At 33.9% G+C, this 14,812-nt stretch overlaps 1 protein-coding gene across 1 annotated transcript; it reads left to right on the forward strand.

The window, feature by feature from the left end:
- The first annotated feature begins 7,289 nt into the window (after positions 1–7,289).
- Positions 7,290–9,432, forward strand: LOC25485649 (pentatricopeptide repeat-containing protein At3g49240, mitochondrial). Its single transcript, XM_013614911.3, has one exon. It carries the CDS (start codon positions 7,328–7,330, stop codon positions 9,218–9,220), a length of 1,893 nt encoding a protein of 630 aa, XP_013470365.1. The 5' UTR covers positions 7,290–7,327; the 3' UTR covers positions 9,221–9,432.
- The last annotated feature ends 5,380 nt before the right edge of the window (positions 9,433–14,812 follow it).

Below are 14,812 nucleotides of genomic sequence, written 5' to 3' on the forward strand. Positions count from 1 at the left end.
TCCAACGCTCGACGAGGGGAGAGTTTCATTCAGTTGGGTGGAATTAACAAACGACGAAAACGTGACGAGCATGTTTTGGGAGCACAGCATGTTCCAGTGGATCGATATGCGGGTGACGTTGCTGGGATCAACTGAAGATATCATCAACAACTTGATTCCGCCAGAAGATCGTCATTAGTTAGGGTAAGGTGCATTCCAACTTCAACAATTGTCTTACCTTTGAATGAGATAAATTCAAACCTGCTAAACAACAGGACTCAAGCATTTCGCTCGGCATTCATGTTTTTCCTTTGAAAAGATTAAATTATTGTTAGGCTGGTTTAGATGAAGGTATTAAGTGTCAAGGAATGAACCTCATTTCGTTGGCACTTGAATACCATCATCTAAAGCAAGCCTAACAAAAATTTATTCTTTTCAAAGGAAAACATGAATGCTGGGTGAAATGTTTGAGTCTTGTTGTTTGGCAAGTTTGAATTGACCCCATTCAAAGGTAAGACAATTGTTGTAGTTGGAATGCACATTTCAACTGCAACAATTGTCTTACTCTGGATGGGGCAATTCAAACTTGTTAATCGGCAGGACTCCAACATTCGATAAGCGTCTTCAATGTTGGTATTCAAGTGTCAAGGAATGAACCTCATTCTTTTGACACTTGAATATCAGCGTTGAAGACGCTTGACACTTGAATATCAGCGTTGAAGACGCTGATCGAATACTAGAGTCATGCTGGTTAGCAAGTTTGAATTTGCCTCATTCAGTGGTAAGATGATTGTTGCAGTTGGAAGGTATATTCCGGAATGTAATGTGCAATGCAATGTAATGTGATAACATATATTTTGTTTTGAATGAAACAATAATTATCTTATTTATTCACTTTTCGAATTTATTTATTCATTATGCGATTTTAATTAGTTGGATTCACGTTAGATTTAATTAGTTTTTTTTATTCGAATACGCAATTATTAAAAACGCGACTTTAATCGAAATTATTCCAAATGCGATTTTATTCTAAGTACCATAATGTCAAACAAAATGTGCGGAACACAAAAATAAAACATAAAAAAAATCGAAAACAATTAGGCATTCATTCATTCATCCTCGTCACACAAGTCAATCGGGTTTCCCGCTACAGTCCCTGCGGCACCTTGTTTTGGTTGAGGACCAAAATAGCATGTCCTCCCGCTCCTCCTCAACCTCGAGTGAATGTACACCGGCACCTTCGAACCCTTCTTTTTTTCGGAACCATCGCAAACAATTCCGTGTCACGTCATAGGCGATTTTTCTTTGTTCTTCTCATCACCCTGAACGTTACCCTGATTCTGATTCTGAGACATATCTACATTAAAAACAAATGGCGATCAAAACCTCACTAAACAACAATGCCATAAAATCATAAAATCAAAAATTAAACCTAAACTTAAACTATCATCAAAACCTACACATAAACCTAAACAATTCTAACAATTCTACAACGATTCATCAAAACCTAAACCTAACAATTCAATAAAAGTTCTCTAACAATTCTAACCTAAATTATCCTAACATATCATAAAATCCATATAATCGAAATTTAACAAAAAAAACAAACATTTCGACCACAAAACAACAATGCAATAGGATTCATAAAACTTACTTGTTTTTGTGATTGAAATTGGCTTGGAATGACTTCAAATTGCTCAAAATCGCAGCAAGGAGAATAAAAAACGCAACAATGAAGTTTTGGAAACTCCTATGTCTGTTCTGTTCTTATAACATTTTCCCCGGCAGTTAACCACCGAGGTTTTCCTCGGCAATTAACTGCAGCCGGATTTCTAAAACTTCGGCAGTTAACTGCCGAGGGGGCAAAAACGTCATTTACCCGTGTGGCACAACCTTATGTAATTTGGGAACAACAATTCTCAAATTGAAAAACTACTAGGTTTTTTTTTATCCGTGCTCCGCTCGGATTTATTGTAATAGGATTGACATACGAATAATAAAATATATAATTGGTAACAGGGAAAATAAGTTGTAAAGTCACGTATTTTCATTTGCAAAACTCTAAATACCAAAATATATAATTTTTGTGTTGTATGTAAAAATTTTACACAGTTTAGATTTTTTTTTTTAGAGAAACACATTTAGGGCTTGGTATATATAACCAAGTTTACATGGAAATTAGGGTAGTCGAGTTTGCATGGAAATTAAGGTATTCTGTTTGTAAACGTATTAAATAAGTGAAGAAAATATTGTCAAAAAAGAAAAGGCAACAGGATAGGAATGAAATAAAGGCATGAAATTGGTTAAAAAAAATGTGTGCAAAATATTGTCAAAAAAAAAAACATGAAATTAGTGCGACGAATTTTTTTAGTATTGTGTGCAAAATATTGTCAAAAAAAAGAAGACAAGAGGATAGCAAAAAAAGAAAGGCAAGAGGATATAAATGAAACTGGTGCGATCCATTTTTTTAGTATTAAATAAGTGTACAAAATATTTCCTTAAAAAAGAAAGTGTATAAAAAATTGTAAAAAAAAAAAAGTATAAAATAGAAGGCATCAAACATGATCATTGATATGCTCATAGTTTCTAGAACAAACGTGCAGCATCAAATAAGTGTCGAAAATATTTCCTTAAAAAAAAAGGGCAAGAGAATGGGAATGAAATTGTTGGGATGCATTTTATTTTTTTTGATGGAATTTATTAGGTTAAATAATTGCAAACCTAATAAAGCAAATGAGCAGAAAAAAATTAGGTTAAATTGTTGTAGACCTAACAAAATTAATAAATAAGGTACTTTATCACCGGATATTCCAAAGTAACTATGATACTTTCGGATATGTAACCACGAAATATCATAATTAATTATTGGCTTAATTGTACTTTTGAACCTCTATCTTTTCGAAAGTTGCGGTTATGGACCCCTAACTAATTTAAATACAAAACAGCCCCCTATGTTTTAATTCTTTGGCAGTTTTGGACCCCCAAGGCAAAAAAAAAAAAAAAAATTTCACACGTGGCACCTCACTTAGGGTGCAACGTCAGCGTTGACCGAGTCAACAATGGACTGGGGGTCCAAAACTGACAAAGAATCAAAACATAAGGGGCTGTTTTGTATTTAAATTAGTTAGGGGTCCATAACCGCAACTTTTTGAAAGATAAGGGTCTAAAAGTGCAATTAAGCCTTAATTATTTTAGTTTAAAATATATATTTTATCGGACAGACAAATATTTAAAAGATAATTCACAAAGACGTATCCTAAAGAAAAAAAATGAAGGGTAAAATTGTGAGACAATGTTGTGAAAATTCAATTTAAGATATTATAATTATTTTTCGATTGACTAATTAAAAATTATGTTTTTGATAGATGAAAGCAATGAGAGAGAGAGGAGATTCAATCAATCAATATTAAACAAATTTTGTTTTGAGTTCTTTTATTGATGCAGTTGTTGATATCCTAACGGAATATGGTTTATACAAAAACTTTACATATTTTACTGCAATCACAATAACTATTTTCATATAAGAACTAAAATGACAATAAGTAAGTACTTATAAGGACTTGTATGACAATAAGTAAATATATTGAGTGACTAATATGACAATATTAATGAAAAAATTTAATATCAACGACTATTTTGACAAAAAAATTGCACAATCACGGAGTATTTTAAAATTTTCATACATTTAAGGACCATTGTTGTAACGCCCTACTTTTGAATATTTTATTGAGTTTAGAGTCTATTTTTATGATTTATGTGATTTATATGATTATTGTGATGTGTTGTTGATTTATTAAGTGGCTTATTTTATTATTTAATAGAATATGATTTGAAAATAAAATAAGATTAAGTTGTGGAGGCTGTTTTGGAAATTAGATGAGTGATGTTTTGTTATGTTATATGTTGATATTTATTAGTAAAATATATGTTATTTGTTGTAGAAATATATGTTATTTGGTGTATAAATATTATGTTATTTGTTGTAGAAATATATGTTATTTGGTGTAGAAATATATGTTATTTTGTGCAGAAATATTATGTTATTTGGTGCAGAAATATTATGTTATTTGGTGTTGAAATATATGTTATTTTGTGTAGAAATATTATGTTATTTGATGTAGAAATATATGTTATTTTGTGTAGAAATATATATTATCTGGTGTAGAAATATATTTTTTATTTGGTATAGAAATATATATATGTTATAGAAATATATTTGTTATAAAGATATATTTGTTATTTGTTATAGAAATATTATATTATATATATATATATATATATAAATATATTAGAATATAATATTGAGACTTGGAGTGCAGATTTGGAAATAAGAGAAAATAAGTAGGTTAAAGATTTATATAAAAAAGGAGAGTTAGAATTAAAAAAAAGAAGGATTATAGGTGAACCTGCTTTTTGGAGAAAAAGGGAGAAAACAAGAGAAAAACCAAGAGAGAGAGGATGAATAAGATGATTAATATTGTTAATATTGATGATTTACTTTGATGATTAAATGTGAAAATATTTATATATTGTGAAAGACGTTGATATGAAGTTGTAATTGTTATATAAGATGATTATTATTGATGGTGACTTGATGCATATGTTTAAATGTTAATGTTTTGATGTTGTGATGAATTAATACCATTAAGATGTCTAAGTTGTTAAGTTGTAAGATGTTGATCCAAATTATTGGAGTCATATGAGATGTCTAAGTTGTTAAGTCGTAAGATGTTGAGTCTATTGCATACTCATTTAAGTTGAGGGCTTGATGCCCTGCAATGTATATTTATACATATTATGTTGAGGGTTTGATGCCTTGTAAGTTGAGGGCTTATGCCCTGTGAGCCTATCTACGCTTATACGTTGAGGGCTTGATGCCTTGGTACCACATGCATGATTAAGAGGTCGTAGTTGCATTTTGACGAGATGGTCTAAGATGAATAAGAAGTCTAAGTTGCATTGATAAGTTGAAGTTGTGTCGTTGTTGTTAAGTTGTTATTTAACCTTGAGCTGTTGATTATATGATGTTGTTTATGATATTGATTATGATGTTGTTATGTCGGTTATGGTGTTATTGATGATTATGTTGTGTTGTTTATGTTATTATGAGATGATGATTATGTTGTGTTGTTTATGTTTTAAGATGATGTTTATGATGTGATGATTTATGAGATGTTATGATGAGACCTTCGTGCCAAAGACTATTTTAGTTGTTGAAATAAATTCCGCTGCGAAGTATGAATTATTATGTTATTGAATTTTGAAGGATAATTAGTTAATTATTTCCGTTTATGATTTTTAAGAAGTGTGACATTCCGTTTTGTGATGATTACTCTGATTATTTGAATGAAATTTATATGTTGAGAAAACAGGGTGTTATAATTGTGACTGCTCGTTACACAATCAGAGATCAAAAGGACCATTACCCCAATAAAAAATTGTTAAGGTAAACGTTTTTTACAAAAATAAAATAAAAATAGACATTGAATAATTTAGAGATTATTTTTTTAAAGTTTATCAAAAATCAAAATCCATTTTGTTTGTTTATCATGAGTATATATAAAAAAATAATTACAAAATTGCTTTATTCTTTTGACACTTATTTTCTCTTTCCTTTAAAAAAAAATCTATTTTTAAAAAGTTACTTTTAACAATTTCTCATATTTAAAGCTGTTTTTAGATTTTTTTTTTTTTAACTATAACAAACTAATATAATACTCTTAAAAATGATTTTTTCCTTGATAAAAAGCTGTAACAAATTGTACGTTTGGGTAAATATCATTAGATGGTGTTTATATATATTATAAAAAAACAAAAAATAAAATCAAAGTATCATTAAAAAATGATTGATATATCTTATAAAAATCAAAGTATGTGTAAAAAAAAAAAATAGAAGTGATATTTACCAAACATGGTGAATGTAAATGGTTAACTAAAAAAAATCCGTTTGTGAATTACAATACGATACTAAAAGATAAATAATAACTAATTGAAGTTTTTTTTTTTTTTTGTCAAGTAGTCTAGTCTAGTGGTTAGATTCACACATATAATGTGTGGAGAATCCGGAGTTCAAACTCCAACCGCCATACAAATTAGAGCAATGATAACTTGACACAAAAAATCCAAACACAATTTAGACACCGTATCCTTATACAATATTTTTATTTTTATTTTTTCTTTTCTTTCAACCTGTACTATGTCATCTCTCACTCCCTGTATTGTCTCTGTTTCTTTCTCTCGTAAACCACCACCACCACTATTACACACTCTCTCTCCCCCCTCTCCAAATCTCTGGTCGCCGGTGACGACAGTCTACCGTCGTTGTTCTCCTCTCTAATCTATTTCTCTGCAAAAACAAATTCAAAAAAGACACCAAGACGGTGGTAGTGATGGATGACGAAGACGGTGGTGAGAAAGTTGTGTTCAGATCCGAAGGGGTTGAAGGTCGATGACGACGATGGTGAGGACGGTATAATGGTGTGGTGGCGAGGATGATGGTAGTGACAAGGACGGAGGGCGCGGCGGCAAGACAGACTGACGGCGGTGATGGTAATTGACGAGTACAGAGGTGGTGGTTAGGATGGAGAGTGCGGTGAGGCTAGTGGTGGTTGTGACTGACGAAGGCAGTTGCGGTGGTGGTGGTCAGAAAGGAGGGTGTGGTGGTGAAATGCAAGAGAGAAGAAGAGGTCGGGAAGAGAAGAAGGGGAAAGACAAAGAAAATGGGAAGAATGAAGTCGAATTACCAAATTAACCCTATACTTCACATCAAAATTACCGTTTTGCCCATAGTGTTGTATTTGTGTCACAAATTGTGTGTCCATTTATCATTTCTCACACAAATTATTACTAGTAGCTACACTTACGGGTCTGAAGTTTTTTATTTCGGAGAAAATTTAGGTATAATTTCATAGGTGCTTTTCGTATGGTTCTTAACTAAATTCATTATGATTTCCTCAAATCCATAATTTTCTCAAAGTTTATTATATAAAAAAAAAATGTATTTTTAGCTAAGAACCATACGAAAAGCACCTAAGAAATTGTACCTAAGTTTTCTCTTTTTATTTCCTCAAAAGTAAAACTAATTGAAGCCTTTTACAATATATTATAATTTTACATGTAAAATTTGGTGAGATATTCCTGATATATAACGAAATTGGATTTTTATTTAAAAAGACATGTATTAGTAACAAAAAAGTCAATAGTATATATTTTTTTTGACAAAAAAGTTAATACTAGTATATATTAATATTAAAATGTAAAATTTGAACTAATTCAAAGAAAATTTGAAAATTCAATTCAATAGTGTGTGTATATACACATTGAAGTGCGGGTTTTTGTAGTCCATACCATGGCACTTTCAAAAGCAACATTCCTCACCCGCCTGAAAACCGTCGCACAACCTAACCGCAACATCCGAATCCGACTCTGTCCACGCTTTCTCTCCTTCGCCTCACCAGTAGAAGCCGCCGCCGAACGCCGCCGCAGCCGCATGCGACAACTTCGCATCGAACCTCTCTCCGCCCTTAACCCCAACCAACAACAATCACCCAATGCATACCCTAAATCACATTCTCCACCCTATTATCTCAACCCCAGTAACCCTAAACTCCCCGAACGCGCCTCCGCTTTAACGGGTAACCGTGTCAACCTTCACAACACTATTCTAACCTTAATCAGCAAAAACGATCTCGACGAAGCTGCACTCTACACACGCCACTCCATTTATTCCAATTGCCGCCCAACCATTTTCACCGTCAACGCTGTCCTCTCCGCCCTCCTCCGCCAGTCTCGCTATTCTGATCTTTTATCCCTCCATCGTTTCATTACTCAAGCTGGCATAGTTCCTAATATCATTACTCACAATCTCATCTTTCAGACTTATCTCGATTGCCGCAAGCCTGATACTGCTCTTGACAATTTCAAACAGTTCATCAAGGATGCTCCTGTTAACCCTTTGCTTACCACTTTCCGCATTCTTATTAAGGGGTTGGTTGATAACAATAGGCTTGATCGTGCTTTAGATATTAAGAATCAAATGCATGCTTTGGGTTTTGCACCTGACCCGCTGGTTTATCATTATTTGATGCTGGGTCATGCTAGGAGTTCTGATGGGTATGGTGTTTTAAGGGTTTATCAAGAGTTGAAAGAGAAGCTAGGTGGGGTTGTGGAAGATGGGGTTGTTTTGGGGTGTTTGATGAAGGGGTATTTTCTCAAGGGGATGGAGAAGGAGGCTATGGAGTGTTATCAAGAGGTTTTTGTAGAGGGAAAGAAGATGAGTGACATTGCTTATAATTCGGTGCTTGATGCTCTTGCCAAGAATGGGAAATTTGACGAGGCAATGAAGCTTTTTAATAGGATGATCAAGGAGCATAATCCTCCAGCTAAGTTGGCTGTTAATTTGGGAAGCTTTAATGTCATGGTGGATGGTTATTGTGCCGAGGGAAAATTCAAGGAGGCGATTGAAATTTTCAGGAGCATGGGTGAGTCTCGTTGCAAGCCAGATACATTGTCATTTAATAACTTGATTGAGCAGTTGTGTAATAATGGGATGATTTTGGAAGCTGAGGAGGTTTATGGAGAAATGGAGGGCAAAGGAGTGAACCATGATGAGTATACTTATGGCTTGTTGATGGATACTTGTTTCAAAGAGAACAGGCCTGATGACGCTGCTAGCTATTTCAAAAAAATGGTGGAGTCGGGTTTGAGGCCTAACTTGGCTGTTTACAATAGATTGGTTGATGGGTTGGTTAAAGTTGGGAAGACTGATGATGCCAAGTCTTTCTTTGACCTAATGGTGAAGAAGCTCAAGATGGACGTTGCTAGCTATCAGTACATGATGAAGGTGCTGAGCAAGGCAGGAAAGTTGGATGATGTGCTTCAGATTGTTGATATGTTGTTGGATGACAATGGTGTCAACTTTGATGAGGAATTCCAAGAGTTTGTTAAGGTGGAGTTGAGAAAAGAAGGGAAAGAAGAGGACTTGGCCAAACTGATGGAGGAGAAGGAAAGATTGAAAGCTGAAGCTAAGGCTAAGGAGGCTGAGGCAGTAGAAGCTACTAAAAATAAAAAAGGACCTGGAATTATATTAACTTCCATGATGCATGGTAACAAGGAAACAGAGTCAGAGAGCTCTGATGCCACTGCTACTGAGTCAGAGCTGGTAGAGAAAACAACTGAAACTGCTGATTCCGACGAAGGAGAGGCTAAAAGTGATAGAGCAAGTGAACAACTAACAGCTTGAAGGCGCCTTTTGCTTATTTGCATTTGATTGCTAGGTCATGCTTATGTAGTTGCAGATTATTGCGTAAGGACTGCATCATACTTTTGAAGTTGTGCATTGTAAGCTTAGGCTATAAACAACACAAATCAATTGCAAGCCAAATAAATGTTAAATGCTGTAATAGTGATTATTCAAAATCTACTATTATGGCCTTGATATATGCTTTTTGTTCATATCTGTCTAGTCTAATTTGATTGCTGGGTCATGCTTATATAGTTGCAATTGTTTCTATATGCATATTATTACTTAAGAAATGCATCATACTTTTGAGGTTGTGCATTGTAGACTTAGGCTATAAACGACACAAACCAATTGCAAGCCAAGTAAATGCTGCTATAGCGATGCCATTTTATTCAAAATCTATTGCAACGGCCTTGATATATGCTTTTTGTTCATATCTGTCTGGTTTAATTTGTATTTGTTTCCATTGTTTTTCTGATTTTTTTAATCAACTATAATAGTGTGTTTGGTGAGCACTTGGAATCTTGGATTGATGTTCATGAGCATGAGTTGGATTGAAATGATATTTTGCATGGATTAGTTAAGGAAATTTGTCTTAAGTTTCTGTCATAGTGAAATGATGACAGATTTTGTGCCAATTGTGGCAGCTTGTGAAGTGATATCTGCCTTGGTGGCACGATGAGTCGCAAACCCAAGTTTATATGTTGAAATTTTGGTCATCTGTCATAAACTGTCATCCACCTTTGTCAACATTATTCCCTATATCTTGTGAAGAAAAAAACATCGTTGCCCATATTATAATCATTGCATCTTTTCAGGCACTTTCTTCTGCAAAGTTTATTTGATATTTTCGTATGTCATTATATTGCAATGCGATTTCACACAACTACCTGCTAAACTTTGGCTGCTTATTAAAGATCAATGTTTCTTATGTTATTATAGTTAAAATATATTTCTAATTGAGCCGCTCATGTTAGACATACGTTATTTTGTTGTTCATGTTAACGAGAAAATAAGGAAGTAGTAACTTTCTTTATTAACACACCTCATTTAATTCATGTAATAAGAAATAATACAATCTTATCTGATCATTTTACATTTTGGACATGAACGGATCAGACAGACACCGGAACTTTCAAGACCTCTCATATCTTATCATCTAGCTCAAATTTTATGGTTTTCTTGTCTTTCCCAATCTTTAGGTACTCCTCAAACTATTATTTTAGGTCTTCATGCAGGTTTGTGGTTGAACTCCATCCCAATTAACTTTTGGCTGCTCTAGGCTCAGCATAGAAGTGCTGCATCATAGATAGTTAATATATAATGTTAAGGTAATAATAACTATAAGAGTTGTGTATTTCAAACTTGATAAATTCCCATGATGCAGAGTTCATTCGGTTAAAACATAACTGATGAGCTTAATCTGTTCAATGATTCGTGTTTTACTGTTAAGCAAAACATTGTAAGTAGTTTGTAAAATTTTCTTTACATGAATTCATCAATTCAAAAAGGTTGTAATGTATAATGAAAGATAGGATACTAATACCATATTTGTTCAAAAAAAAGGATACTAATACCATATTACGGAAAGGGAAAGCTTTCTTTGCATCAATACCAATAGATTCTGGATCGTAATGAACAATGTTAACAGGGCGCCCTGCAGCCTAAGTACGTAGTTTAGCTATTCCATTTAGAATCACTGCAAGGTCACTCACGCAGTTGAAAATGCCATGACTTGCAGCATCTGAATTCTCAACAGCTAGAGTCAGCATCGACGATAAGTCTTTAACATGAGATTTTTTTTTTTTTTAAAAACTAAAGCATGAGATATGTTAGTGAGTTGTAAAAAAAAGCTTCATATGGATTAAAGGTTTAAAATGAAGCTTGTTTAACTTTTTTTCTACTTCTCAAAAAAACATTTTTTCCACTTACTATCAAAGAACCACTCCTCAGTCTCTGTTGTTTCCTCTGGCCTGAATACTTGCCCAACTGTCAAAAGTTCCTTCAAAAAAAAGTTTCTTCGACGCATTTCTCAACTCCAACATGACCAACATCCCGCTCCAGCGATTTTAGAAATGGTTTTAGAAATGCTGTATTAGGAACGTTTTACATACCCCTTCAACATGGGGAATTTCATCTGTCATTTTGTAGATTCCAGCACTACTGATGAACAAGAATTGCTTGGCACCAGTACTCTTGGCCCAATCGATCACTGGCCTACAAGTTTAGATTGAGATTAGGATGTCTGTCTTAGAGATAACATCTACATTCGATCACCAACGTACAAGTTTAGATCAAGATTAGGATGTCTGTTGCTTGCTGGTGTTGTTTTGGGACCTCAAAGTGTGCTCCTCCTCAAGGTCTCAGGTTTGATTCTCTCCGGCGCCAATTTGGGTAAGCTAGTTTAGCTTCTTCAAAAAAAAAAAAGATTAGGATGTCTGTCTTAGAGATAACACCTACATATGTCCGAGATGTTTCTGTTTCTTTAAACCTGATGTTGTTGCTTATAATGTACTAGCCGCCGGTTTGTGTAGAAATCGTCATGTTAGTGAGGCAATGGACCTTTTGAATTATATGGATAGTCAAGGTCTAAGCCGAACTCTACTACACATAAGATTATCATTGAAGGTTTGTGTTCAAAAGGCAAGGTTGAAGAAGCTGAGGGATATTTTAACTATATGAAAGATGAAAGTGTCGAAATCTATGCTGACATGGTTAACGACTATTGTGAAACTGACCTTATTGAAAAATCATATGAACTTTTTTATGAGCTGTCAAACCGAGGAGATACTGCACAAGAAAGTTCCTCTTTAAAGCAACTTAGCAAAGTATTTTATTCTAAAGTATTAGCTGAATTGTGCTAGACAGGGAATATGGAATGGAATGTGCTCGCTCTTTGTTTGATTTTTTCATTGGGAGAGGATTCACGCCAGATGTTGTAACTTACACAATCATGATAAAAAGTTATTGTAGAATGAATTGCTTGCAAGAGGCTCATGACCTCTTCCAGGATATGAAGAGTAGAGGGATCAAACCTGATGAAATTACCTACACAGTTCTACTTGATGGGAAATTAAAACAAGCAAAATTAAAAAGGCATTTCTCTTCTAGACACACAAAAGGAAAGGATGCACCGTACGATGTTTCGACTATCTGGAGAAACATGAAGAAAATGGTGAAGTTGAAGTAAATGTCACTAGAAGGGGGGGGGGGGGGGGGGGGGTTGAATAGTGACCCTTTAAAAAATTTCTCTGTACTCTTAGAGAGTTTGAGCTTGCTTGAAATAAGATGATTAGTAACACAATAAATAACAAAGCATAAATTAAAGAGTAGAGTTTAAGAGAGATCACACAGAGAAGTTATCATGGTTCCCCCAATATGGGATAGTCCAGTCCCCACAGCTTTTGTGAGATTATCCACTAGTTCTTGGGAGTTTCTTCCTCCTCTTTGCAATGTGCAAAACAATATGTATTCTCTAAGCCTCACCAGGCTTACACTGACTCTCGAGCTCTCTCTGAGCTTGAGGCTAAAACAACTATGTATTCTCTAAGCCTCACCAGGCTTACACCACTGATATTATTAGCTTCAGCAAGCTTACAGTATCACTCAAGATTTTACAGGCTTGATGATATACAATCAAAATGTGATTTGATGTTTGGATCTAATTACAACTTTCAAACTTAAGAGAATGAGAGATTGTAGTTTGTAATACTCTTAGAAAGATGATCCGAAAATCTGATTTGGTTCTGTAAGAGTATTTCTGATATTGAGATTGATTGATGAATTTATTGCTTGTAAGTAGGCTTGTAATTGTATTGGAAATTCATGCTTTCTTTGTTGAGAGAAAGCTTCTATTTATAGCCATCCATCATCCTTCAATATCTGCAACTATTCATTCTTGTGTAGACGCCCTTGCTGTTGAAAGGAATTGCAAAACTGCCATTGTCCCATCTTTTGTACGTTGAGTTTTGAGCTTGCCAGCCTCGGCCTCAACTTTTAACACTAAGATCTTGAGCTCGAGCTTGAGCTTGAAATGGACCAGGAGCGTGTGTGAACAGTGAAAAGTACATGAACAGTGAAAATATATTTTCTTTTTACTACTGTTTGTATCTTGTTCTCCAAGATGCATCATTGTCATTGTCCTTGCAAAGCTTTGTCTCCAAGATACCATTTATAAATTATATTTGCATACTTGGTCACCAAGTCATTGTACTTTATGCCTTTTTTGCTTGCTTGCTCATCAAGATACATAATAGGGCTTATGTCATCATCCTTTTCTTTTCCAAATGATTAGCACATGATTGAAAGACAATTTTCCCTTGCATTTGCGCATGGCTTTCTTTGTGATTTTTTCTTGGATTAAATCATTTAATTACCCTTTCTTGATTAATAATGAACTCATATTCTTCTTGAGAGCTTGAGCTTGAAACTCCAATGATACATGGCTTTAATAATGTGTGAGAATTGGACTTTCCTATCCTTAATAGAATTCACTCAAGAGCACACATTAAATAACCAAATAACATTATAATCTTAATTTTAATACAAGAGTTTGTTTATCATTTAAAAACAAGTTTAAAGGGATTTTTGCTTCAACAAATGGAAGCAAGTCCAGATGTTTTTATTTACACCGTTTTGATTGATGGACACATAAAGGTCGATAGCTGAGGCAATTAGACTCTTCAATAAGTTATTAACAGAGGACTAGAACCAGATAATGTAACATACACTGCTTTATTTTCGGGCTTGTTAAACAGTGGGCACCCAGAGATAGAAGTTACATTGTATAATGAAATGTCTTCCAAGGGAATGACACCACTCTTGCATTTAAACCGGCGAATTATGAGAAAGCTGCAATTTCAAAAGTAGTGAATCGGTTTTGACTCTAAGTGCTTGGAATTATCCCTCAGTTTTGATTGTTGGTTCTCTGAGTTATCCCAACAAGTTTGAAATTCTATCTGGTTGAAATCTAAAGGTGAAGCATAATCACACGTGCTTTGGGTTATTTTGCTAAAACTTCTTGTATAGATATGAAAGGGAGTGGAGACACCGACCGATTACCAGAATGTCATTGTATGTAGGTATGTATCTTCTTTATACTGAATTAAAAAAATTATATGCAATTATGAATGTGTAAGTAGTATAAAATATAAATGAGACGGATTCAAAAAGGTTTTTCTTGCTGCTGCTTGTTTGATATAACATGAATATTGTATTTGAACTTGACAAGTTAAGTTTTTTGCAAGTTAAATTTGGATGTCTTTTTTTAATCCGTTTGGATTACTGGGAAACAAACAAGAATATATGATATACAAAATAAAGTAGTAGAAGTACCTGCGAACAAAACATTGAAATTATAAAAACAATAGTTTGTAAAGTCATTAAATTATTCTTACAAAATATATCAGACAAAAGCTCTAATGCTTAATTACAGGCCATTTTTTATTGTCACAATTTATGATTTACACTAGGTAGCCTGTTATCATTTTGCTTAATTGATGCTCCATCTGGGGTTCAATTATAAGCAAAACTTAATTTTATTTAATTTTCTTGATGTAATCCAAAAATTAATTTTATTTCCCAAAATACTTC

Source organism: Medicago truncatula, chromosome 1 (genome assembly GCF_003473485.1).
Source record: "Medicago truncatula cultivar Jemalong A17 chromosome 1, MtrunA17r5.0-ANR, whole genome shotgun sequence".
Lineage (NCBI taxonomy): Eukaryota > Viridiplantae > Streptophyta > Magnoliopsida > Fabales > Fabaceae > Medicago > Medicago truncatula.